The sequence below is a fragment of the Mustela lutreola genome, chromosome 10 (assembly GCF_030435805.1).
Source record: "Mustela lutreola isolate mMusLut2 chromosome 10, mMusLut2.pri, whole genome shotgun sequence".
In the NCBI taxonomy this organism is placed as follows: Eukaryota; Metazoa; Chordata; class Mammalia; order Carnivora; family Mustelidae; genus Mustela; species Mustela lutreola.
In genome coordinates this window covers 30,593,896-30,621,500 of record NC_081299.1, presented here as the reverse complement: position 1 = coordinate 30,621,500, position 27,605 = coordinate 30,593,896, and the positions used below count along the sequence as shown (strand labels likewise).

General features: G+C 42.4%; 1 protein-coding gene across 8 annotated transcripts; it reads right to left on the bottom strand.

The window, feature by feature from the left end:
* Positions 1–174: 174 nt before the first annotated feature.
* CAP1 (cyclase associated actin cytoskeleton regulatory protein 1) lies at positions 175–27,271 on the bottom strand. 8 transcript variants are annotated; one of them, XM_059135070.1, is made up of 13 exons: positions 27,015–27,271; positions 12,840–12,964; positions 12,134–12,234; positions 10,295–10,372; positions 8,381–8,524; positions 8,195–8,280; positions 6,018–6,123; positions 4,653–4,830; positions 3,062–3,246; positions 2,765–2,888; positions 2,451–2,533; positions 1,986–2,129; positions 175–1,354 (listed from the first exon to the last, which is right to left on the bottom strand). In XM_059135070.1, exons 2-13 carry the CDS (start codon positions 12,949–12,951, stop codon positions 1,271–1,273), a joined length of 1,425 nt encoding a protein of 474 aa, XP_058991053.1. In that variant the 5' UTR covers positions 12,952–12,964; positions 27,015–27,271; the 3' UTR covers positions 175–1,270. The 8 variants fall into 8 exon arrangements, with proteins under 8 accessions (XP_058991053.1, XP_058991054.1, XP_058991051.1 ...); XM_059135071.1 differs by having other exon boundaries at positions 12,840–12,961; XM_059135068.1 differs by having other exon boundaries at positions 12,840–12,961; positions 26,997–27,270.
* Between the last annotated feature and the right edge of the window lie 334 nt (positions 27,272–27,605).

Genomic DNA, 27,605 nt, shown 5'->3' with positions numbered 1-27,605 from the left:
TTTTCCTTCTCAGTACTCATACATACCTCCCAGGGTGCCTGGTTGGCTCAGTCGGTAGAACATGCGACTCTTGATCTTGGGATTGTGAGTTTTGAGCTCCATGCTGAGGTAGAGTTCACTTCAAAAAAATATTCTTACATCTCTGTACAGTAAACATCATAGGTAGATACTAAGCAAGTTTGGTATTAATTTTATTCTATTTTCTGTATAACTTTAAGTACATAAAGGTTTATTTCCACAGGCCTCAGGAAATGGGTAGAAGTCACAGGACAATCTCTCTTCCCACCAAAAAAGTTGCATTATTTTGGTAAGTGTCCTAGAGAGAAAAACTGTAATTTACATTAGCAGTGCTGTGCAAGATTCTTACATAAGACCTAAAAACAGGCTGCAGTGGAGATTTTAGTCCTTTGTTCAGGTGCCTGGACAGAAGCCAAAAGCAGTTGAGCATGACAGGGCAAAGGAGGCAGTGAAGGTGGAGGACAGGCACCCAGCATGGAAGGAGGAAGGAATTTCAGATCCCTTGGAATGGTGTGTTTTTCGTTTTTTTTTGTTTTTTTCTTGTTTAAGTCGTCTCTGTAGGAAGGTGCTGGGCAGGGATCCCAGTGAAAGGAAGGGGCCGAGACTCCCTTAACTGGCCTGGGTGTGGGGCACTGCCACAGCGGCTGACACGGGAGAACCTACTCTCCCAGGTTCAGGCAGAGCCAGGATGGAATGCAGAATGAAAGGAATGCTTATGGGAAACAATTCTGCTTGGAATGCTAGCTGGCCAGCTTCAGCCTTTGGTCAGGTACAACTCCTGCCTCACTTGTCAATAGTGAAAAATTAGTTTGGTAAGAAGAACCTGTTAGAATCACACCGGCCTCTGCTACCTTCACGCTCATTGATAGAAAAAGGTGAACTTGTGTGAACATTCTGATATGTTAATCCCCGGGGACTGCTTTAGTCTTCCCAAAGACTGTTGGTCAAATAGCCTGCAAAGGCTGAAAGCTTAGACACACCAGTGCTGGTGTGCGGTTCCTTAAGGAGGGACTGGCGGTGTGGTTGAGCCGATAGGGAAAAGCCGCACCTTCCTGCAGAAGATGAACTGACCTGTTCTCCCGCCCCAAATCTCAGCCTGAGGTATATTTCAGTGAAGGCAGGTAGCTGTGCTTCTCAAAGCAGAGAAGCAGTTTAAGAGCAGAAAGGTAGAGGAAACCTAGAAAAGAACCGTCTTGATACAGATTTATCCCATGGTGTGAGGGAGAGGGCAAAGAACCCGGTGGCACTTCGCTTATCCAGCAATTTCTGTCACTGTGGTGACCAACTTCTGCCCATTCCATAGGGTCTTGAACTGCTCAGGGACTGGGAATTCATTCTGCAAATCAAGAAACCATGTTTAAGTCCAAGCTACACAATAAATTGAGGTTAAATCTTACATTCTTCTCCCAACGCTTGCTTCTACTAAACTCTTGGAGGAAGAAGGATGTCCTGAGAGTGAGACCGAACCACCTGCTGCAGCCTGGCTGTGTGAGTGGCAACACATCTCCTACGACCCCGCTCCCCTGCCGCTGACATAACAAAGGGGCGCTGCGGTGGAGAAGTGAGAACACTGGCCCCAAGGCCAGAGAGGCAGAGGTGTGAGTGCATTCCCCACTGATCCTGGATCAGCAATCTCAGACAAACAAACCTGGGAGGCACAGATGAGAACATATACACGCTCTCATATATACTGCATGGTGCCAGTCCTCTGGGGGCTGTGACTCAGTCCCATTCCTTGTTACTACCCTAAGCGTCTGTTCAACCTAAGGAAGGAAAAGCCACCTCCTTTGGAGCTCTACTTCATGAGACTACCTCACACTCATGGGTGGGGTGTCTGAGGTGCATATTGCTAGGCTAGACCCACTCAGTGCAGAATGGCCATGAACTAACTTTCTCCGATGCAAGAAATCTTCAGTCCCTCCTGTTTTTAGAGCATACCACCAAAGAGATCAGGGAACTTAACTTACAAAGTCACCGCCTTCTGTAGGAATGAGGACATTCATCTCAGAAGATTTGGCACTGACTATCTCACAATCCAGAGAATTCTTGCTCAGGTAGACGTGGCAGCCGTCTGTTTTGTTGATGGAAATGGTTGGCACTTTACCCATTACCTACAGAGGAAACCAAGCACCTTAGTCCCAGTAGCTGAGGAGAGCAATAGTACATTTCAGGAAAAAGCTTTCACTATTTTAGGTGATTCAGCAACTACACGCAAGCTCACAGGTATACAGCAGATACTGGATACTGGAGGTGGGCTGGGCTGGGGGCTGGAAAGGGCTCACTCTAAGAGCCAACTCCTTTCCTGCCACCAAAGCAGCTCAGCTTACAGACTCCGTAGAATCAAATTCCCAGCACAGCAACATCTGTGGATCAGCCATGTCTTTCAATTAATTCCTCAGGGACCAAAGGAAGGAGCCAAGATATCAAGTTACCTGAACTTTGACATCCCTGCTATTGATTATCTCCACAATGCCCACCACATCATCGAACACCAGACCGAGTTTCTTACAGTTATCTAGAAGGGAGCAGATCAACAGTGTAACATTTTCACGAGGCTTGAACTAACAAACCCGAGCTGGGATCAAGAGCTGGACACTTAAGTGAGCCACCCAGGCACCCCATCAACAGTGTAACTTTAAAGGAAGCTACCGTAATAAACTTAACAATCTTTAGGAATAGGGCAGGCAGGATTCCAGCCCTCTCAGCATTAGGACAGAGCCTGCCTAGAACAATGACAAAAACTCACCTACTGTAATGGAGTTTATTTTGCCCTTGATTTGCAATGTCGTGTTGACACACTTGTATATGTAAGCCACCTGTTTCAGCTCCGTGTCTTCAATCACCAGGTTGGGAATGTTCTCCTGATTTTCCTGTTTAAGAAATACCCCTTTCAGGAATCCCATCACTAATACACCCTACCCCCCAAAACAAGCTGCCCCAAAGTTCTGTTCTTGTAATTTAAGCCAGAACCCTACACTGTTTGGCCGTGCTCCGTTTAAATCCCCGTCCCCACTTCTGGCTCCTTCTTGCATTTTTAACTCACCACTCTCCACTTCTTGCCCTCCAGTTCCAGTACAGCTGGCTCCTTCTTTGTGGTTGGTTTGGAGGATGGGCTGACTCCTGGTTTAGGTGCAGAGAACGGTTTGGGGCCACTTCGTACCGGACCGCTCTGAGCCTTCAGGGCAGGGTTCCTGTGAGTCTTCATGTCATCAGACACATGTTTCAGGGCTGTAGGAACAACAGCTACCTTGGGCCTGTCCTTCATACCACGGTTTTGGGCTAAGGCAATAACCAACTTCTGCTCTCAGTGTTAATAAAAACTTTAAAGCCAAAAGCCAAGCCCTTGAAGATGTTCTCTCACAGGCAGGTTTGGGGAAGTGCTTTTAGAAATTCCCTTCTACCCCAAGGTTCAATTATACAGTTCCATTAAACAAACAAACAAACATGGTATGTGTGGATACAAAAGGATTGGGTATGTGAATGCACAGAAGATGATCTTGAAAGACACTCACCAAATATATATTCATAATATATGTAGAGTTTTTAAAGCACAAAAGAAAAGTAATATATCATAGTAAAGAAAATTTGGGAAAAAGAAAGAAACCTCACCCACAGCTGACCTACCACGCCTCCTACTCAGTCTCTGCATTTGAAATGTCATTCCACGAGTTTTCCTACTGATAGAAGTTTTATATTTGGTTATAACCATACACACTGTTAACAAGTCTGGTTTAACCAGTTAACACGTAAAAATTTTCTCACATTAACCTATAGTGTATAAAAATGTCTTCTTTGTTTCTTTTTAAGGAAAAAATTCCATAATCACCTCTTGTAGGCTGATACATTCCTTGCTTTTGAATATGGCCCAATGTAAATAACCAATACTGACTGGCCCTTTCAGTCCCCCCACCACTCCTTGTGGCTATACTAGATGTCTTGTCAACACTGCACAGCTGGCTGCAGTAAAACACTTAATGGCTGCATAATATATTAAAAGGACACACCATAGTTAACTATTTCTCTTACTGCTGGATATTTAGGTTGTTATACCATCTTTAGCTACTACAAATAATACTATATAATACTTGTTTTTTATTTTAGATATTTTTATAGGTAGATTCCTAGAAGAGGGCTGTATAATTTAATCTTCTACCTGCTGTGTATAAGGGTGTCTAGTTTCTCTATACCAACATTGGTAAATCTTCTGCAAAATTTCCATGACTAACAATCATCCTCTGAATTAGTTAACTGACCCCCACCCGGACACACACACACACACACACACACACACACACACATGCACCCAGTGACTTCCCAAAGAGACCATGTGGTAACACAGAAAAGGCTCTAGGGTAAACTGCCAGCACCATGCCTTGGTACAACAGGGTACTCTATATGTGCCACTCAATAGTAAATAACTTTCCTATGGGGCAGAGGGTTCCCTCAACTGTAATCACCACTCATTTCGGTTTCCACTTAAGCCAGGTTTGAGGTCCCTTTGGGCAATCTGAAGGACAGTGACACCCCACATGGAATCTCCCATACACAAACCAGGATTCTGGTTTATCAACTGTCAGATCTCTAGCTGGTAAGATCTGGCCCAAAGAACTTTTCTTGCCAAAATATCCACTTACCACGTGTGATGCTCTCCCCCTGATTAATCTGCGCAAACAGTGCTGAGCGGGAAGCAGACTCATCTGCGCCTGAACTGAGGGGGACTGGTGGAGGAGGTGGGCCTGGTGGAGGAGGAGGGGGACCCGATCCGGCAGAGGGTCCAGATGGCAATCCACTCAGTTCTTTTGCCACAGGCCCCTAGAACAATATAGGCAGGTTAACACACCCATCCTTTCTTCCCCTCTGTACCCTTCCCAAATAGGGTCTACATGTAATCAAGGACATGGGGTACCCACTGGAGCCTTCAATGCTTTGATTCATGCTCCCTAGCCACACCCAACTTCGCTTTATTCCTTCTTAACCTTTTCCAGGGACCCAATCCAGCTCCATTTTTCAACTTTCCCATTGTTCCTTTGGCCTCTAATTCCAGTTCTAAGCCAGCTGTGCAAATTGACTTGGCACCAGTACCTCAGCCTCAATGAGGCCAAGACTGATGTCATCATCTCCCGTCTGCTCCCCTACCTATACAATCACCTCCTTGATTCTATTTCAGTAAAAGATGCTGCCATCTGAGCTTGACTGTTCAATTTTCTGGAGCCCTGCATCCCCCTCAATTCCATCAAATCTTTCTATTACCTTGGTTATAGCTCCTTCAAGTTTTTCTGCACCACCCCCAAGCCCCATGGGAACACTTCCACAGTCTGAGCATGAGCCCTTATCCCTAACCTATACACTCAGACTCTCTTAAGGACAAGTCTGATCATTATCACTCTCTTGCTCAAATACCTATGATATGCACTTATCACCTATTACTAAGTCTAAAAGTCATAATCAATGCTCCTTTCCAGCCTTTTCTCCTAAAAATCTCTCTCCTTATTGAAGACAGAGATGACCAATCTCTACATTTACTCTGTATGCTACATGTACTCTGTTAAAGCTTTGCTATTTGCTAGTATCCCCGTTTCTCCCACTTCTCACTGTTCTATACTTGAAAAAAGTCTCGGATCAGAGTACACCTGTTCAAAGTATAATCTCTTCCAGTAAGACTCACTCTCCCTTCTACTCTGTACTCTGTATTGTTAGTATAGCATTTAGCTTGGTAATTTGTACTTAGGATTTTTATATTTCAATTTCTAAGCTTCTGGAGGGCTAGGATAATGTAACTCATTCTTCTGGCCCTCTGACCCATGTGTAATGAAAATGAATAGAACTAAATACTTCTCTGATCCTTGTTTTCTGTACTCTTTTCTTTTTTCCCCTCCTTTTTCTTTCTACTCTCCACTGAAAGACTAGCATTTCTTCTTGGAACTTGGTAGCAACAAAATCACAGAAAATTGTGGACCCTGTCCCGAAGGGGTAGAAGGAGGGAGGGAAGACTCACTAACCGTTTTGCTCCAGGCCAGTCCAGTGGTATGGAACTCCTTAATGTAAGCCTGTAGCTCTGTCCATATACTCAAGTAAGCTTTGACCCAATCCACATGCTTCTTATCACTGGAGAATTAAAGAAGAACTCATCACAGATGGCCAGGGTACATTTTAACAATGATTCCAGAACCCCTCCCATCTGTGAGCTCGTATCTTGGCTGTAGCGTGGCTCTGCTCTATGGCAGCTTTTCTGATATAACTGAACTTTACGGGGCACCTGGATGGCTCAGTGAAGCGTCTGCCTTTGGCTCAGGACATGATCTCAGGGTCCTGGGATTGGGCCCCATATCGGGCTCTTTACTCATCGAGGAGTCTGCTTCTCCCTCTATCAAATAAACAAAATCTTAAAAAAAAAAAAAAAATAACTGAGCTTTACTATTTTAACCTATTTTATTATCCTAGTAAGACTAAAGTCCATTAGGATAGGGACTGCAGATCATATCTCTTCCTATCTCTTATAGCAGTATTCCTCCAACTTTTTTAAGTATAGCAAAACCGTTTTTTCTAAGCAGACCTTAAGCAGAACATAATACATAAAACTAATAAAAGCAGACATTCTACGCATGAAGCTGTAGTGGAAAGAAGGTTATTCAGGCATCACTGTGGAACTCCAGGACTTTAAGAAACTCAAATGCTCTATAGCACAGTGCTTTACGTCCCTCCCACCAAAAATCTAAAATCTTCCTGGAGGAAATAATCATCGTAAGATTATAGAAAGAGCACTGCACTATAGTCCAAGTCTCCCCTCTTCTATATTAGCTGGAAGACTCTATGACTTTTTTTTTTTTTAAGATTTTATTTATTTATTTGACAGAGATACAAGAGAGGGAACACAAACAGGGGGAGTGGGAGAGGGAAAATCAGGCTTCCTGAGGAGCAGGGAGCCCGATGCAGGACTCCATTCGGACCCTGGGATCATGACCTGAGCCGAAGGCAGATGCTTAACAACCGAGCCACCCAGGCACCCCGACTTTATGGCTATTTAGCATAAGACCGAATTTGCTCAACTGTAAAGTGCGCGGAGTTTAATGGTGGGGTGAATCAAAACACTACAGTGCTTAACTCTAGGTTGCTGGAAGGATCAAGGAAGAGCCTGGTGTTCTGAGACATATTTCACACACATGAAGGCTACTCCTTCAGAGTAATTATTCAATAAATGATTGATGGAAGGAAGGGTCTGGGTAATTATGCAGCTGCGTGCTGTCACGTCAACTCAAAACCAGCAATGGAGAATTCAATTAGGACTGATGAATATATGCGGTTAGACATACAATGACTCCCTACCCCTTACCTGATACCTGTGCTTTGCCAAAACAGCCTTCCTCTCACTTTACCTAGTAAATTTCCTAGTAAATCTTACTGAACCTTTTGGCATAGGGCCAGTTAGAAATTCTCAACAAAGGAACAAAATCCACCTTGTCTAAACAGGCAAATTAAAGGGCATTCATTGGGATGCCTGGGTGGCTCAGTCAGTTAAGTATCTGCCTTTGGCTCAGGTCAGGATCCCAGGGTTCTGGGCTCCAGCTGCACATCACACTCCCTGCTCCACGGGGAGCCTGCTTCTCTGTCTGCCTGCCGCTACCCTGGCTTCTACTCCCTCTCTGACAAATAAATAAAATCTTTTAAAAAAATAAAGGGCAGGGGCGCCTGGGTGGCTCAGTGGGTTAAGCCGCTGCCTTCGGCTCAGGTCATGATCTCGGGGTCCTGGGATCAAGTCCCACATCGGGCTCTCTGCTCAGCGGGGAGCCTGCTTCCTCCTCTCTCTCTCCTGCCTCTCTGCCTACTTGTGATCTCTCTCTGTCAAATAAATAAATAAAATCTTTAAAAAAAAAAAAAAAAAAAAAAGGTCATTCGTCCATTTTAGCCCTAGCAAAACTTCCTAAACCTGAAAGAGTTAAGGATTAGACTTAACTAGGGTAGAGACTAAACGGGTCTCTACGAACGAGAGAAAAAGCAGAAGTGACAGCAGAAACACTTCCTGCTTGCAAATGCAGCTTCTGTGAGCTAGTAACTATTGAAATTTCCAGAAAGTAGCCCTGGGGTACAGAACCAACACAACAGCCTTAACCCCAAGTGCTACTCCGGAAAGCAACCAGCTGGCTTGTCCTTGACCCCTTGAGAAAAAGGCTGGACTTACACATCTTTGTACTCCTTGAGGACTCGGTTTGTATAAAACATGGCAGCATCATTCATTTCTTTCACATAGGGACCAGGCTTAGGAGCCTAGAGAAAGAGAAGCTGTCAGTGACTCAGGGCCTCTCCCAGCTATCTCTCTTACCCTTTCATTGCATCCCTTCCCTCCCATGGAAGCTGCACTGCTCACCATAGCCACCCAACCCAGGGCCTGGATACTTTCGCTGACAGCTGATAAGTGATTGAACAACTTGCCGCCTCGGTTCTTCTCCCGGAAGGTTATCACTTCCTGGATCTGCTCTGAGATGGGTGCCAACAAATCAGAAAGCTTATTCTAGGAAAAGACATGGGAAAAGATTCAGGTTAGTCTCTCTGTAAAAGCTTTATGTATTGGTCAATTCTGACTCTGCACGCAAGAATTCTTCATGGGCTATAATGAACACCCAAATAAACTCTGTGTTCATCCTGCATAGGTTCATATGGCTAAAATACTGCTCATCATCTCACTCTCCTCCGGCTAGATCTGGTGGTTCTTCAGGATCAGGACCCATACTCCAGCTACTCCGCAAAATTCTACCCTTTCAGCGACTTGTCTCTTTTCTGTCCCACTAAGAAGAGACACTAGCTCATTTCTGAGCCTTTATTCATGATAGTCTCTTCTTGTTCCAGATAGCCAAATGGTTCCCTATGCTTCATGAGGAACAGCCCTCCTGCCCCAGCCACACTGGCCACTTACAGCAGCTCCTGTCAGCATAACCAATTCTGGCACCTCATCACACATCAGCAAAAACTATTAATGGACTCATGTGAGTATGTTTTTTGAAAGTTCTCATTAATTTTTCAAAGACAAGGGCTTTGTCTCAGCCCTCTTTTATAGTCTTTACAGCCCTCAATACATTGCTAGCCATACAGCAGCTGCTGAGCAGAGATCTGCTGAATCAAATGCAATTAGGGGGCTTGCCATTTGAACAGGCAGATTATTAGCAAAATGGATGAATCTTGTGTTTCCATGTTTTATCCTTTCAGTTTTATCCTTCCAGCTCAGTTTCCTAAACATCTCAATTCTCAGATCTTAGCACAAGAAACAGTCTAAAGCAGGAGTCAGCAAACTTTCTCTAAAGAGCCACGCAGTAAATATTCAGTCTCTGCAGGACATACGGTCTCTGCTGCAATTTCTCAACTCTGCCATTATAGTGTGTAAAGCAGCAATAGACAATACTTGAAAGAACAGGCATGGCTGTGTTCCAAAAATCTTTCATTTACAAGAGAGATGGCAGGCCAGATTTGGCCTGGAGACTGCAGTTTATCAACCTTCAGTCTAAAGCACAGGAAATATTAACAGTGTCTCAGTTGCCTGATTTGTTGTTGAAAGTGTAGGTTTCAAGAAAAGGTTTAAGACCAATGCTTTAACCATTCAAGAGAGATTAAGAATTAGAGTCTAATATATTTAACATTATCTTGTATTATTTTTACACTATTTAGGCATGCTGAGGGTCCAGGAGTTTTAATACAGCATTAACAGGAAGATTTCTTTTATTGATCCTCTGCCTAGGAAAGTCAAATGCAGAAAGAACAAATAGAACAAAACTCAAATCCACATTTTCTCCAACTGATCTTCATACCTTAGCAACATAAAATTTTGACGTAGGAGTAAACTTAAAGGGAAATCCCAACCACAGGAGGAGGAGGGGAGAAGTAATACTTCAGGAGTTTTAGGATCTCCACAGTAGCATTGTTAAAGCCCAGCCACAGCGAAGCAAGAGAACCTCTATGACCCAAACGGCTCTGAGGACAATATAATGAATTTGTCCTCAGTCAAGACGTTAAAAAAGACTACTGAGAGAAGCAGCAAGGTCCAGGAGTAACTATGGTCCTAAATAAAATGACAGAAAAAAGAACAAATAAAAAAAAATAACCCCAAACCAGTAGAGTCCGGTAACTACTCAATGACACATTCTCATGCACTTGAAGTCTGACTATTCTGGGACTTGGTGTGAACGTACATGGGCCTGGAAGGTCTATTTTAGCATGTTGTGATACAGCAGAAACCTCTCAATTGTCCTGAGCATCAAACCACAAGGAAACCAACTAGCAGTGAACTTACGCCTGCTGGCTGCTGACACTGAGAGGCTGTAACCAAGAGAGCTCGCTCCAACTTCAGACCTGTGTGGACCATCTCCGCCTGCCAGAAAGAAGAATCACTTATCAATGACACATTATAACTGGAGAGGGTCCTGACAAGAATAACCTGGAGCCTCCACTTCCACGTACTCTGGTAGCAACCTAGGCACATCCTGTTGCTTTCCTCAGGTACTCCAGATTCCAGGGAGTGACAGCAAAATTACATATACCGCTGTTCCTGTTGGAACTCATCAGGGATACATAGCCAGGAAGTGAAGATAATCAGGGTTAGCCTTAGATGAAATCAGTTAGCAAATGTACATGCAGTGCGGTGTGAAGTGCACTGAAAAATCCCTCCTGCCTCTCATCACCAAAAAAGCTCTTTTCTCAAAAACTTGAGGCTGAAGTAAAAGCAAAGGCCAAATTTATGCCTGAATTCTCAAGGTATTTACTTCTTAAATAGTTAAAGCTATTTCTCAAAGGCTAGGTCATAACCCATTCAGATTAAATACGTATTTCTTACTGACAGTCATAGTCAAGAGAGTTTAAGAAATATGAGGCTATAACCACTGTCTAAACACAAAAATTCAAATAAGGTAACCTATTTCTTCTAGATTTGTGTTTTTAGAACATACAAGTGATACATGTTTTTAAGTCTTTGCAAATGTTACATACTGTATAAAGTAAAAATGTAAGCTCCCACTCCTGTATCTAAGTCCCAGTCCCACTCAGAAGCGCTAACACGACTGCCAACAGATGGTACATGAAAGGCTCAAAATAGATCTTCCAAAGATCAAGCAACCAGTCTTGCTAAAGGGTCAGGAAGATCCTAAACATGGTTATTGCTTACAGAGATTACAGAGGACTAGGAGAAAGATTTGGGGTCCCAAAAAGAGATTCAGAATATATATCTGAGTGTGGGGGTGGTGACATGAAGGAAGGTGGGTGGAGAGGCACCTGTCACTGCCTACTTCACATTCTTGCTGTGAGCTAAGTGTGAAAATAACCACATTAGCATAACTAATAACTATCATGCATAGCTTTATAAATGCTAAGTCATGACTATGATTTCTTTGAATAAGCCACCCTAGGCTTGGTTATATAACATGCTGGGGGTGCTGCCTGGGTGGCTCAGTCATTAAACATCTGCTTTTGGTTCTGGTCATGATTCCAGGGTCCTGGGATAGAGCCCCACGTCGAGCTCCCTGCTCAGTGGGAAGCCTGATTCTCCCTCTCCCACTCTCCCTGCTTGTGTTCTCACTGTGTCTTGCTCTAAATAAATAAATTAAATCTTTCAAAAAAAAAAAAAAAAAAAAACAACAACATGCTGGGATCAGAATGGGAGAATATTCTCACTGTAAGATAAACCAAGCCATATATATTTTTTTAACAGATCTTATTTATTTATTTATTTATTTATTGTACGCATGTAGGGGGAGGGGAGAAGGGGAGAAAGAATCTCAAGCAGATTCCTCACTGAGCATGGGGCCTAATGCAGGGCTAGATCCCATGACCCGAGACCATGACCTGAGCCGAAATCAAGAGTCAGATGCTTAAGTGACTGAGCCACCCAGGTGCCCCCCAACAAGCCATATTTTATGCACCAAGCAGGTCTTCAGTATAAAAGAAGCCCATGCAGAAAATGTGATAAAAGCTGAAGGCCTGGAAATATTTGAGAAACCGTTCCAGTGCCTGGAGTGAGCTCCTCAGTGAAGGTAAAAGAGGAGGAGCCAGGAGCCTCTCAAGGGGCTCTTAAACCAAGAAGGATCTAAAAACAGCCACCAGTCCTTAAAGGAAGGAAAAAGGGGCAAAACATCCTTACATGTTTCTGCACATCTCCCCCAATCTCTTTACTGATCTTCAGGTACTCTGCCACAGGACCAGTAAGCAGTGAGTCGAATGCTTGCACATATGGAGCTGCTCCTGCTAAAGACAGACACACCACAGAGAATCAGTCCTGCACCAAAAAGATGATTTATTAAAAAGCCATTCCACATGAAAGTGGAGAGGCAAGGTAATAGAGTAAACAGAATATTGGAACATGAGTCCAGTACCACCACTGACTGTGTGACCCTAAGTTCCTTTTCCTCTCTGAGCCCAATTTTCTTTATCTATAAAATGAAAACTTAAAAAAAAAAACAAAAAACAAAAACAAAAACAAAAAAAAAACCTGAGCTCCCCTTTAGAGCTAACATTCTATGATTCATTTGGTGCATATGCAAAACGGCTAATTTGCCAATCATTTGGACAGAGGAAATTTTCCTATCACTTGTCACCCAACTTCTAGAGTGGTTTTACTAAAGAAAGAACAGGAAGTATCACACAATCAGGAAGTTCTTCTGTTAAAATAACCACAGGCCTCCCTACACAAGTCACTTCCTCCCTTATCTGTTCACAGGCGATGAGCTTAGCAGATTAAGCATTTTGGGATGTTAACTTCAAAGGAGAGCATATCCTGTGACAGAAAAATTTTAGGCCAAAACACTGAGTCTTCATTCAAAGTATTCTGCTGGCTGGATACTGCTTACCTTTGGGAGCACTGTCTCCATACCCACAGTGCACATCAGAGCCATGGGATACAGCCTCCAGGCGGCCCACTGCCCTCTCCAGTCTTTCTACCAGATTTTGCATGTCAGCCATTGTGTACCACCTGCTGAAAGAGATCATATGTCACTTGTTATTTTAACAGTACACAGCACCTAAGGAGAAGAGACAAAATACTTATGGGGTGAGGAGGATGCTAAATCTGAACATAATCAGTTAGTAACGAAACAAGATGAGAAACAGACTAATATATTTACAAAATCATAAAGACTTCATTAAGCAAGACAGCGACTCAGAAAAAGGTGTTCACTAAAAGCAAACATTTATTCATTCAAATACTTATTGAATATTTACTGTGACACCACAGAATATTTGTGCCAGAATTTAGAATTTACGAAGTACAGTCACATATATTATCTCAGTTTGTGCCTCCCAACAATTACTCAGGAATCTCGGGTTAATTACTACATTCTGTAGAGAGAGTGAACTTAATTACAGTGAAGTTAAATGACTTGCTTACAGTCACACAGCTAGTTAATAAGAAAGCCAGCACTCAAATTTAAGTCTTCTGGCTCTAAATTCAATGCTTTTTCCTACAACATCCTGCTGCCTACTTACAGAATGCCCCAAACCACAATAAATAGGATATTTATTTTGCCTTCAATAACTTACAGACTAATAGTGGGTACTTGACAAGTACACTAACAACTACAAACAAATAGAAAAAAAAATACCAAGGTGATATAAGAATGTTGCAGATACAGTAACAGAATTTCAGGAAGGAGAAGAGCATATTAGCAGAAAAAAATCAGGTAAGGACAGCATGGATATGCTGCCACTGAGGCAGGCTTCACAAATGAGGATGGCAGGATCTAGACTTGGAGTAGGAAGAGAGACACATCCAGAGAACTTTTTTCAGATCTTTCACAAGTACTAATTTATCTGAACTAGTCTCATTCAATGTCTAAATCCTAAAGAAAGTAAGCTCTACCAGAGAAAGGATCTTCTCTGACTTGTTCCCTATTATACTCTACCATCTAGGCCACTGCTTGGCAAGTAGGTGTTCAGTAAGTATTCATGGAGTTAATGAACCTAAAGCATAGCATCTCAAAACTCCAGAGGGATGAGTGTTCTTAAAGTTGCCCATGCTAGGGGCGCCTGGGTGGCTCAGTCGGTTGAAACCTCTGCCTTCGGCTCAGGTCATGATCCCGGGGTCCTGGGGTCTAGCCAAGAGTTGAGCTCTCTGCTCGGCAGGGAGCCTGCTTCCTCCTCTCTCTCTCTCTCTGCCTGCCTCTCTGCCTACTTGTGATCTCTGTCTGTCAAATAAATAAATAAAATCTTAAAAAAAAAAAAAGTTGCCCATGCTATACACACAAATAATCATTAAATTTTTTCAATACACGAGCACATGAAATGTTTGAAACCATAAGTGATATCATAAAAATAAGTCAGTGCAATTTCAGTCAAAGCCTTGACTTGGGAGATTCTACTTCATTAATTAGTTCAGTTACCAAGCTGAATGAGCTCAACACCCTTGAAATTGCCTAAAATGACCACACCCATTACAATGCCCTTAAAAATGACATGTCAGAAGATCTCAACCTAACACACTGAGGAGGAGATAAGCAGATTTACAAGACAAAGTAAGGAAGACAGTATATTTTTCTTGAAGATTTTATTTATTTGAGTGAGAGAGAGAGACAGAGACAGAACAAACACAGCAGGGGGAGGGAGGGAGGCAGAGGGAGAGGGAGAAGCAGACTCTCCGGTGAGCAGGGAGCCCGACATGGGGCTTGATCCCAGGACCCTGAGATCACGACCTAAACTGAAGGCAGACACTTAATAGACTGAGCCACCCAGGTACCCCCAAGAAAGAAAATATAATCCCCGTCCATTCTTTTCTGTGTACAAGGCTCTGGTCTCTCTGGGCCTAGCAACCTACCACAGGAAGTTTTGTTTTGACTTATTTAAATAATCTCTACACCCAATGTGGGGCTCAAACTCACAACTTTGAGGATCAAGAGTCACATGGTCTTCTAACAGAGTCAGCCAAATTACCCCAAGAATGTCATTTAAAAGTCAATCAGAGAGGTGCCTGGGTGGCTCAGTGGGTTAAAGCCTCTGTCTTTGGCTCAGGTCACGATCCCAGGGTCCTGGGATCGAGCCCCACATCAGGCTCTCTGCTGATCGGGGAGCCTGCTTCCTCCTCTCTCTCTCTGCCTGCCTCTCTGCCTACTTGTAATCTGTCAAATAAATAAATAAAATCTTTAAAAAAATAATAAAAAAATAAAAAATAAAATAAAAGACAATCAGAGAAAAAAGTAAAAATGCGAACCAAATAAACCTTTCATTCCCTGGCCTGGAGAATAGCAGAAGTCTCCAAGTCTCTGTTCTTCTCACAAATGGAACAGACTAGAAGTAACCAATACATTCTCCTTTATGTTATGCCACCATCACCTAAGTACCCAAATTACTGACCATTCTGGATACTGTCCAAGGACAGAGTCACATATAATCCACCACAGTCTGTAAATCCCAGGGAAAAGGCAAACTCCTAAGCTATCCTCCATTAATAGATACTACCCATTCCAGGAGCACCTGGCTGGCTTAGTCAGTGGAGCGTACAATTCTTGATCTCAGGGCAGTGAAATCGAGCCCCACGTTGGGTACAGAGATTACTTAAAAATAAAATCTTTGGGGCACCTGGGTGTATCAGTGGGTAAAAGCCTCTGCCTTCAGCTCAGGTCATGTTCTCAGGGTCCTGGGATCGAACTCCAAGTCGAGCTCTCTGCTTCCCTTCCTCTCTCTCTGCCTGCCTCTCTGCCTACTTGTGATCTCTGTCTGTCAAATAAGTAAATAAAATCTTTAAATAAATAAATAAATAAATAAAATCTTTTTTCCCTCCCCCTTTTTTTAAGAGAGAGAGAGCGTGTTCTCCCAAGGTTGGGGGGGGGGGCAGGAGGCAGAGGGAGAGAGAGAATCCCAAGCAGGTTTCATACCTAGTACAGAGCCTGATGTAGGGATTGATCTCATGACACTGAGCTTATAACCTCAGCCAAAATCAAGAATCAGATGTTTAACCAAACCACCCAGGTACCCTGTTAAAAATAAAATCTTAAAAAAAAAAAAAAAAAAAAAAAGGATACCACCCATTCTGTTATAAAACACATTCTTTCATATACAATGGATACTACAGGTTGAGGCTAGTGTTAACATGGAAAAACAATGAAGTGTATCTAATGGCTGCCAGGGTTGGTGGACACTTACTCATCTTAAAAGCTTAGTAATACAGCTTCATGAGATTTTTAGATCCTTTTTTTCTGTATTTCACTTGGACTTGTAAGCTTTCATTGCTAAACAAGCTACAATTTTGCTGTCTAACTTAAACAGAATGTAAAAGGATAATACAGCTATCATTTATAGGTAATCTGATTCTATCATTAACCAAACAGGAGAACAGTACTTAGTTTTTCTGATTTTGGTAGAGGCAGAGTGAAATCTGAGATACTAGAGGAAAGAATATCCAAAATTGAAAGAAACAAAAGAAACATCTTATCTCACTCTCCATCCCCACACACATATTCACATTCTTCAGGTGATCATGTCCACTCCCAAGCCTTCAACTAGCATTATGGCAGCACCATTCTGCCTGTCTCCGGAGTGGCACCACAACAACTATCTATAAACCAATGACTCCCAGAGAAGTATATCCAGCTCAAGCCGCTCTTCTGGAATTTATAATTTTAGATCCAACTTCCTTCTATACATTCTTACCTGAATGTTCAGAACGCATCTCAAACTGAAGTATCCAAAAAAGAACTCATAGTCCTCCCACACCTCTCCTCCCCAGTGGCTCAGTAATCCAGCACTATTATCAACCACCTGATTGTCCAACTTAGTAACCCAGGAACTATGAAGCATCAAAAGTATAGTGGTTAAGAGCATGGTCTTTAGAGAAGTCAGATAGTTTGGGGGTTTGAATAACAGTACTCACAGGCACGGTGACTATGAGTGTTATCAAATTTTCTCAGCCTCAGCTTCCTTATTAGTATAGTGGAGACAACAGTACAAAATCCAAAGGGCTAAAGTTAACAATAAAGGGGAAATACACTTAACTCTTGAATACCACAGGTTTGAACTTATCCATATACATATGAATTTTGTATAATACAGTACTATAAATGCATTTTCTCTGCCTTTGACTCTTTTTTTTTTTTTAAGATTTTATTTATTTATTTGACAGAGAGTTAGAGAGAGCACAAGTAAATAGGCAGAGCGGCAGGGAGAGGGAGAAGGAGACTCTCCACTGAGCGGAGAGCCCGATGCGGGGCTCAATCCCAGGACCCTGGGATCATGACCTGAGCTGAAGACAGCCGCTCAACCAAATGAGCCACCCAGGTGCCCTGCCTTTGATTTTCTTAATAACATTTTCTCTCTAGCTTATTGTAAGAATACAGTATAATATATATATATATATATAAAACATACAAAATATGTGTTAATCAACTCTATGTTATCATTAAGGTTTTCAGTCAACAGTGTGCTATTAGTAAATCTGGGGGGAATCAAAAGTTATATGCTGACTTTGAAATGCACTGGGGGGTCAGGACCCCAACCTCCATGTTGCTCAAGGGTCAACTGTACATGTAGCAGTCCTGGATCAGTGCTGAAAAACAGTAAGGATTCCATACATGTTAACTAAATTATATTGTTCCTTACTCCTGCAAAACTAGCCAGTCATCAAAATCCATAGGCTCTCATAGGCTCTATCTTGATTATCTCATGAAGATGCCCCTTGCCTTCATCCTGATTGTCAAAAATCAGGTCTTCATGACTTTGCCTACATTACTGCAGTAGCAGTAATACACCTTGTTTATCCATTCTACCACCATACCACCACCATACTCTTTCTCAAATGCAATTGTAATTATAATAGTCTTTTACTCAGTATCATTCAGTACTCTCCCAGGGCATTCAGAGTAAAGTCCAGATACGGGTTTCCATAATCTGATCCTGCTTTATCTCCTACCACTCTCCTCCAGTTTTGCCTCTCACCACACCCTTCCTGAACACACTACTGCCACACCAGGACTGCCTGCATTTTCCAAAAAGAATCATGCTTTCTCTTGCTTCTGAGCTTTCATACTATCTACTCTTCTTGGTTGTTGTTCCTCTCGTAACTCCTACTTGCCTTTTAAGACTCGGCTGAAGTGTTACTTTTCCTAGGAAACTTGTCTAGTAAGTTTTTTGGTAAGCTCTTCCTTCTCAATCTGCCCCCTCTCCAGAACTCCTACTGCCTTTTAAGACTCAGCTAAGGTACCACACCTCCCCAAGAAGCATTTCCAGTTTATGCTCCCATAACTTTGTGCATTTATCTCTACCACACATTTAATATAATGGTTTAAAATCATTTATTTAATAGTTAATAGGGAACTAGCCACCCTATAGGAGGGACCATGTCTTTGCAATTCCAGTACTATAAATGTAGTAGGCACTATAAATACAGTAGGCTAATAAGGGTCCTTTATCCTCTCTCCCCTCAAAACAAGTCTGGCTGTCTTCTCTCTGACAAATCTGGGGAGATTCCCCCCTCTGTCTTTTTTTTCCTCTTTGCTGTCTGCAGGATCTTACAAATATTTCTACCTGTCAAATAAATGCTATCTTTTGGGCATAAATCACAATGATAAAGAGATCTTCAAACCAAGTATCATAAAGAAAATAACCTTGTTTATTAGATTATATAATACTAATTTTAAAAATATTCCTTTACAGTCCTAAGTGCTTTACAACATCAATTTGTTGTTTCTTTGATACTTAAAATAATTTTATGGGGTCTGTTAGGAAGATACTGATCTCCACCTTTAGAATGAAGAAATTCACAGAAGTTAGAAAGCCTGCCAGATATGGAATAACCAGTGGGTAGAAAACCTAGGCTCCGAGCACAAATTTTCTGAATCCTAGTCTGAGGCTCTTCCCATCACTCCACATTGCTTTTAAGCAAGTAAGTGACTATGTGGTTCATCACAGCATCCAGCCCCTACAACTTGCTGAGCATAAGGCCTCTTCATGGTGTCTTAGTTACATTATTAGCAGCTTTTAATTTTCTGCTTTCAGTTTCTTCCATGGAGGCCAATATTTTTTCATAGGCTAGATGACACATATTTGGAAGGCCAATGTTTAAAATAAGGCTTTTGCACAAGAATTTGGAAGTGTGAGAGTAGAAAACTATAGCTCTGCCTGATCTTGTTGTCATTTGATTGACAATAGCCAAGAACCAAGGGTAAGCCTCCATAAATGAATGTACAGATTCCCAACTATCTAAGCATTCATCATAAAACCTTCGGAAAGAGAGGCAGTCCTAATTACAGAAGTCTAAGGAGAAAAATTAGGATTCAGGAGACCAAGCTTTGGGCCCAACTCAGCCATGTATTCACTGTATAACCACAGGACAGTCATTTAATAATGGGTCCTCACCTGGCACACAGAGATGATGGATCAGAGGAGATAAGTTATTTTGGGAGCCTTAAAATGCAGTTTGAATGTAAAATGTTATCACTGCATGCCATGTGCTAGAAAACAGGTTTCAAGAGAACGGGAATTTATCCATTCTCCTCTCCCCACCAAGCCCCACTAATTCACAGCACCTAGAACAACCTGGCACACAGAAGATGCTCATAAAATCAAAGTGCCTAGCATCGTACTTAGAAGCTACTGAAGACACAGAAGACACATGGCCCCTGCCCTCCCGAAACTTTCATTTTAATTGAGAAGGCCAACACAAATGAAAATGCCAATGGAATAAATAATGAGGGCTTCATTTTTAAAAATTCTGTTAAAGATTAGGAAGGAAACTTTTCCTAATTCCACCTAGATTAGGAAAAGTTATAGTACCTGCCTATACACAAGCTTTTTCTTTGCAGAATGTTGTATGGTTCTGAGTGATACAGTATAAATGACTATATGCTCTGAGAGTTGAGAAGAAATCAGTGAGGACTGATTAGGACTGTTAGGAGGAAAATGGGGCATCTTGATGGAAAAAGTGAAGACACTCCAGAGCAATCAGAAGCAAGGAGGAGAGAATACGAAGGCTATGTACATAAAGCAAGGAGGTTAACCTGCATAGAGCATCATGAAAAGTAAGGCTGGATAAGCAAGCCAGACTAGGTTATGAAGGGCACTGAAAGCCAGTCAGTATCTGAATCTGATGTTGTGATAAATGTGAAGCTGTTTAAGCATTCTGAGTAAAGGAATAAAATGATAGAAGCAAAATTTTTATAGACACTGTCTGATAAACAGAATGTGATTTGGAATGGGAGAGATATTAAGGTCTAGGTTAGATTAAACTAGGAAACTATTAGGGTCTAAGTTAGTGTGAAATACTGCTGATCATCTAGCTGTAAATTAAGAGGGCTGAAAAAATATTTTTTATATTTCAAAGGAAAAATAACCACAATATTTGGTGTCCAGCCAGATATAGAAACCAAAAGAAAACAATCAATTAACCTACAAATAATCAGTTTAAGGTATCTAAGTAACCAGAATCTGAATTAAGTGGGAATATAAAAGAATGGTAAAATAGTTTTCCTGTCCCAAGGGAATCTAGCAGGAGCAACAATCACTGGCTTTCAGGATTAGGAGAGATTCTAGAAATCATCTTGTAAAAACAACATCTGATGCCAGAACAATCCCTTCAACATTCTCAGCAATTAGGTAACCGCTATTCAAACACCTTCAGTGTAGAGACCCCAAGACTTCTGGAGGCAGCCCATTCCATTCAGACAGCTCGAAGTATTTAAAAGTTCTTCCTTATATGGAGGCAAAATCTGCTTCCCTGGAACTTCCACCCACTGATCTTGGTACTGCCCCTGGAGGTCATACAAAACAAGTGTGCATTAAACACAGAACAAGTACCAACTGTGTGGTACTGACTATTGAGTACTGTAGCATTCAAAGAAAGGAGTCAAAGATGACTCAAACTGCAAATCCAGGGGCCTAAGAGAAAACTATACACAGAAACAGGTTTCTGGCACGTAAGAAGATGAAGTCAGTTTTGGATAAGCAGAGTCTGAAGAGGAGATGAAGCTTCTAAGTGGTTAAGTATTTAGAAATAAAGCTTGGGGAAGGATCAAGGCTGGAGATTGTTTGCAAGTTACTGGCAAAGAAATATCACAAAGGCATGAGAATGGATAGGCTTTTGGACAGATATCATGCCAAGCAAGAAGAAAACTAAGAGCATGATTCTCTAGCAATTTCTTTTGTGGTCTGAAACCAAGAAAAATCAGAAATGGCTAGTGACTCCTGCCAAAGCTACTTCACAGTCTCCTCATTCTAACAGTTCAAACAATCCAATTCCTTCTGCCTATCAAGGAAGTTATTCAGAAATAAATGGAATCAGGTTACTCCTGAAGTTCCTGTCTCATCTCACCAGGCAATTTAGCCAGTGGTATGAATGTCCACTTGAGTTGGAAGTTGGTATGCTTAAAATGTTTTCTACTTTGTCTGTTGCTGTTCCTCTAAGTCCTACCCTTAAGTAAAACTGAAAAGCAACTACACAGGTCTATGATAGCGCACCTATGACAGCCCAACTGATCTGCTTCAAAATGCTTCATCTGACCTTGAGTTTTTAATTCTGTTCCTGAGATGGCATCTTAAGAAAATAATACGAATGTGGGAAAAGTGATAGGCAGAAGATGTTCACTGCAAAGTTAACAGACTTCTATGGGGTTGCATGGGTGGCTCAGCTGGCTAAGCATCTGATTCTTGATTTCAGCTCAGGTCTTGAATTCAGGGTCAAGAGTTCAAGCCCTGTGTTGGGCTCCACGCTGGGTGTGGAGCTCACTTTATTAGTTTTTCTTTTAAAGATTTTATTTACTTATTTGAGAGAGAGAGAGAGAGAGCAAGTACACATGGGCTGAGGGGCAGAAGGAGAGGGAGACAATCTCAAGCAGACTCTGCCAAACACGGAGCCCAGTGTAGGGCTCAATCCCACAACCGTGAGATCATGGCCTGAGCCGAAAGAAAGAGTCAGATGCCCAACTGACTGAGCTACCTAGGTGCCCTATGGGCCGTACTTTAAAAACAAACAAATAAAAAAGCTTAGACTTCTACTTAGGAATAGCTAAAAGCACTGTGGAAGAAGAGCTGAAGAGAACACAAAATTTACAGTATTTGTCACATTAGATATGATAGGGTTTTGGACAATTAACCTATTTTTCAAACCTTTAACATAGATAATTTCCTTATAATAGAACAAAGCCCAGCTCCACCTGTATCTTTCCTAAGGTACCACGAAGCTATAAGGCATTAGTAAGTTTTACTCCTAACAATAGAAAATTAGAGCCTAGTTCTCATCACCAGGCTCTAATATGTCACAAAGCAAAACCTAGACATGCTAACAGGAGACATTTATAAATTGGTTGTTTTAACCCAGAAACCAAAGAATAGATAGCACTTTGCCCTAGTAAAGATGCCCGTCAAATCTAACCCAAATCAGGAGCCACTGTTCTTCCCCAAGCATTTAGTTTCACTGAGGGAACCAATGACATTTAGTGTCTGAGTGACTGCCATCTGAGGTTTAGATTAAAAGAGAAAGGTCTATCTTCTACTTCTAGGGAGGGAAAGAATCCAATCCAGCATCAGCACTTGTCTCCGGTTCTGTCCCCTATCTGAAATTCCAGGGGTAAAAGCTAGTTAGAATGTATAAGCTGAAGTCAGACTAAGGAACTAGCTGTTTCAATGGTCGGGGCAAATAAACAATTTTATGTGGCCACGGGTTCCCCTCTCTCTCTTACTTTTAAGGAATGCTATGAAGATTAACCACATAAGAACACTGAGCAGGCATATTTTACAAATATAAGGAAAAAGTGCATTGGCTGACTTCAGTTGGATAGCTGCATAAAGATAGACCCAAGGATGCTGTTTGTCCCTAGCCATGATTCAGCTACAGCAAGAGATATGAAAAGATATGTGACTGAAAGTCTATAATTATAACTTAAGTATAGGAATTTTAAATGACCTCTGCGGGAAACAAAAACAAAAACAAAAGCAAAACAGAAAAAAGCAAGCTCACTCCTTCCATGAAACATTTCAGCTTTATTTTCCAGTCAAATGGAAAAGTTGAACACTACAGGTCTGGTAATACAAGGCAAACAAAGCTTTATTATAGCTAAGGAATATTTTTAGAGTTTTGATTCTTTTTATTAAGTTTACATAACGGTATATCAAAAAAGAAACAATTTCATGATGAATGCTGTAGTTGCATTAATTTAAAGATGATTCAACTCTAACAATTTAATCAATCAAAATAAACAGAGTGTCAACATCATAAACTATAAGCTATTTAAAATAAATGGTAATCCTTGTTCACTAAACCAAGCTGTCTAAATGCAGGCACCATGAACGTAATGGGAATTTACACATCCAATATGAGGGATATATAAATCTGCTGACTTCCACTGTCACCTAACCCAAAACTTTCTTCTTTTGAGTGCCTAATAAGAGACATTTCTCTATCAAGATCATATCCTCTGAGGAAAACCAAAAAGGCAAGTCCTTCAAGTATCACCACCCAGAAATTACTTGAAAAAACAGTAATTCTTGATGCCTCAATGAAAAATGATTCATTCACTACAGGATATGCCATGTTTATCATGTGCATACACTGTGCTAAGCATGGCCACAAAGCCTGCCCTAGAAAATTTAGCTGGGAGAGATAAGATGCTGCACAATCATAGTTGTGACACTTTCTAAAGCGGTGGTTCTCAATCAGGGGCAATTCTGTCCTTGAGGAGACAGTGGCCAATGTCTGGAGACATTTTTGGTAAGCACAACTGAGCGAGTGCTACTGGCATCTGATGGGTAGAGGCCAGGGATACTGCTAAAATCCTACAATGTACAGGTAAGACAACCCAACAATGAAGAACCATCCAACCTAAATGTCAGTTGTGCCAAGGTTTCTAAGAAACCCTGCTCTAGTAATAGTAAGGAGCAAAAGCGAAGCTCAAGGGGTATAAATAAAATGCTAATGTAGTAGTTTAGGGTTTCTAAATTACAATGTCAATCTACATTATTTAATGAAAATTAAGGTCAGAGTACAACTGTGGAGAATTCTGTAAACTGGACAACGGTATTTACATTCGATTCTTCAGGAATCTGAAGCCAGGTTAAGATAAGAAGACAAAAATGGCTCTTTCTAAAAGATTAGCCTAGTTATGGTAGAAAAAGGTGAAATTTAAGTATGAAAGCCAGGTTAATAGAAAGTAAAAAAAGAAACTGATGATGACAATTCAAAGGCATAATCATTAGGACTGAGTAAGATAAGGCTTGAGGATCCTCAGATTTCCAATCTCAGGATTAAATTTCCAACCAGAAGGTTCAACCTCCAATGACACTTTGCATTTGCTCGTTTAAGTAAAATGCATCTTTGACTCAAAATGCTTCACAGAAAACCGAAAGGAGGAAGTCACTTTTTAAACACTTAGTCCCTGGTTAAAAAAATATTGCAACTAAACATATGCATGTATAACCAAGAAAAGGGGTGAGAAAAAAGATCACCCCTCCAATTGGGAACAAAGCATTTTACAAATTAAACAGCTAATCTGCTCAGAGCAAAAATATACTCACTGAAACTTAACAATACCACCAGTTTTGGTTTTCATGACAGGTTGTACTTGACAAAGTACTTTCAATTGCTACCATTTTATTTAAACTCCTCTCAGACACAAATTATGTTTACCTGATTAATGAAGTATTTCTAGTGAAGAAAAAGGTGGGAAATTCCTACAGAAATGTCTTTATGCTAGACCAAGACAACTCAAATAAGCAAACTGCCAACCACAGAACAAAACCCAAACACATTCAAACAAGGCATCAAAAGCCCTTTCCAACTTGGCAGCCATCTATCTACCCTTCTCCCGGGTCTTATCTTCTGCTACAAACTCCAGACAAATTCCAATACTCCAGGTACTTCGCTAAATGTAAGCCCTTTCCTGACTCCACATCTTTGCTCTTCGTTTCCTTTAGTTGGGGTACTTTATCAGACATCTTTGCCTGGATATGCTACAAACACCTCAAATTAATTATGTCCAAAATTCATTTTCTTTCCATGCCAACTCCCCAACTTACCCCTCTCCTCTTACATTACCTACCTTAGTGAATGGTACCACCCAGTTCCCTAAGCCAGAAAGCCAGGCATTCATCCTAGACTACTCCTATTTCTTCACTTCCATAAACAATTGGCCTCCAATTCTATGGATTTCATCTTTTAAATACTGCTCAGATCTGATCCCTCCTCTCCTTCCCACTGTCACTGTCTTAGTCCAAGCCATGACTATGACAAAAGCTTCCCAACACTGGACTACTTCGACATCATGTCTCTTGCAAGTAGACAAACTAAACTTTCTAAAACACAGATCCGACCCTACAAAGCATCCTCAGAGCTTTCCAAGTAAGATCCACATTACTCAGCATGATTTACAAGGTCCTTCATATTTGACCCAGCACTTGCCACTTCCTTCACTTCTCCATGCATTATTGGAAAAGTCACACTGAACTAGCCATGGTTTTTCATATGTCCAGATCTCCATGTCCTTGCACTCTGCCTGTAAGTCCCTTTTCCAGATTCACCACATGGCTAAATAAGTCCCGCTACACTTATCCTCCATTTCCTCCTCAAAGCATAGAAACCCGCTCAGGTATTCCTCCTCTATTTTTGCATAGCCCTGTGCTCTCACAGTGCATTAGGACATGGTAAGCCATCCCTGATTTACCTGTCTGCCCCCAACCCTGTAACAACTATATTCTTAGCCACCAGGGCCAAGGGCCTCATTTAATATGTGCCTCAAACATATTAAGGGCTCAATGAATTAGTGGTGAATGATGAATGTGCTGGGCTACCTTGTTTTTCACTTGAACAGGAATCCCTACAAAGAGCTTCAACTAACACAGTTCTAATACTACCTTCTGCCTTAAAAGGTTCTCATCCTTTCTTCATCAAGCTTACTGCTATTTATCCTTCAAAATCCATCTTAAATTCTGCTCTGCAGAAGGGATATTCCTGAGCCCCAAGTTATACATTTCCATAGTACCCTGCTCTTTCCTAACACTCATCACATTCATAATTAACTTCTTTAACGCCCCTGCAAAAACTGTTAGCTTCATGTGGGCAAGGTCTGGCTTGTTTTGTTTCAAAACTGCTTTTCCTGGATATGGTAGCGCCTGACTGAATCAACAGAATTTGTTACACTGAATTTAATCCTGTGGGGTAAGCAGAGATCTCCACTTAAAAGATGGGGGGGGGGGGGATGAGAAAAATAAAGCTCAAGGAAGTTCAATAATGCATCTGTGGCTACAGATACTTAGCAGTGGGGCCAGACCAAACCTGAGCCATCTGACTTCAGGTCCAGAAGTATGCAACACCTTCAATAAAGTTAACTAAGCCTTTCAGAGTAGGAGCAACAAACCTGGAAGAATGAGAGGCTACCGGATGAAAATACAAAGACTTGCCACACTCTTTTTTGAAAACCTCCCCAGGCCTTCCGAACAGTTTGCATTAAACAAACCAACCAACCAACCAAAACCGAAGACACGCAGCGGGCGGTCTTTAACCTGCAGCTGCCCGCAAGACAACACCAACCGGAAGACCACTCTAGAGGCAGAGAGAGGTTCCTGGGAAATAGTCGTAGGAAGGATCTGGAACTGATGATCTAAGGAACTGAGGTCTTGATTCCAATTGTTTCCCTCACTCGCTATAAGATCGTAGACCAGCCTCTTCGTCCCGGAATCAATTTACCCATCCGTGCAATGGGGACGAGTTGTTGGGGGATAGAGAAGACTCTAAGGTATCCCTGGTTCCTTAGGAATGCCTACGTCTGGGCACCTTAGGAATAAGGTCCCGCTGAGGCTGACAGCCAGGACGGCAAAATCTAGCGGAGGGACCTCCCCAGAGGAGCCCGGCTCAGTTGGTCACCCTGGCCCCACCTCAAGAGACCGCGCCCAGGAACCCGGGTCGGCCTGAGGGCCTCCGTTCCGGCCCCTTCAGTAGGGCTCATCACGCGCCCATAGGCCGGAAGGGCCATTCACAACGCCAGGGGCCGGTGGACCGCGGAGTGGACCCCAGTCCCTACCCGGCCGCGTACCCTCACCTCAGAGTTCCGCCTCACCTCCCGACTGCGAACAGCCGCTCTTCACTTCCGGCAAGAACCGCCCAGCAATCTTCGCGCGACCCACTTCCGGGCCCTCACTGGGCGCGGCACCCCCACCGGAAATGGACGGCAGCTGAAACGCCGAGGTGGTGGAGAGACGGGGGAGGAAGTCTGGCCGCCCCGCTCGTGGCTCCGCCCCCTATTCTCCACGCCCGGAAGGGAGAATCCTCGCTAGCCCGGAGGGCACATGGGAGGGAGTCCCGCCCCCAAAGCGCGAGCGGGGTGCGAGCTTGAGGCTAGGCCACGCCTCTCCGCCAACTGGCGGGAGCCGAATCGTCCGGGCCAATGAAGGGCCGAAATTACCGGCTAAGCTCCACCTCCGGAGAAGGAGGACAGGTGAGTGGCTAATTAGTGCTCCTATCAGTGCGGTCTCGTTGGCAGAGGCTGGTGCCTTAGGAAGTCGGGAAGGGGTCTTGGAGGGACTGAGAGGCAGGCTTCTCTGAGGGCGGGAGTCCTCGGCAGTCGTCTACTCTCCAAGGAGATCGGAGCTTAGCTCCGCCTCTTTGGGCGTGCGTGCCTCAGTTGCCTCGTTTGTGACGTGGCGGGGCG

Excerpts from the sequence above, each read along its gene's own strand:
- CAP1 (XM_059135065.1), bottom strand. The coding sequence starts at position 12,951 with ATGGCTGACATGCAAAATCTGGTAGAAAGACTGGAGAGGGCAGTGGGC. Across the intron at positions 10,373-12,133 it reads GGGGAGATGTGCAGAAACAT|GCGGAGATGGTCCACACAGG; the intron begins GTAAGGATGTTT and ends TCTTTCTGGCAG. Across the intron at positions 4,831-6,017 it reads GACTGGCCTGGAGCAAAACG|GGGCCTGTGGCAAAAGAACT; the intron begins GTTAGTGAGTCT and ends ATATTGTTCTAG.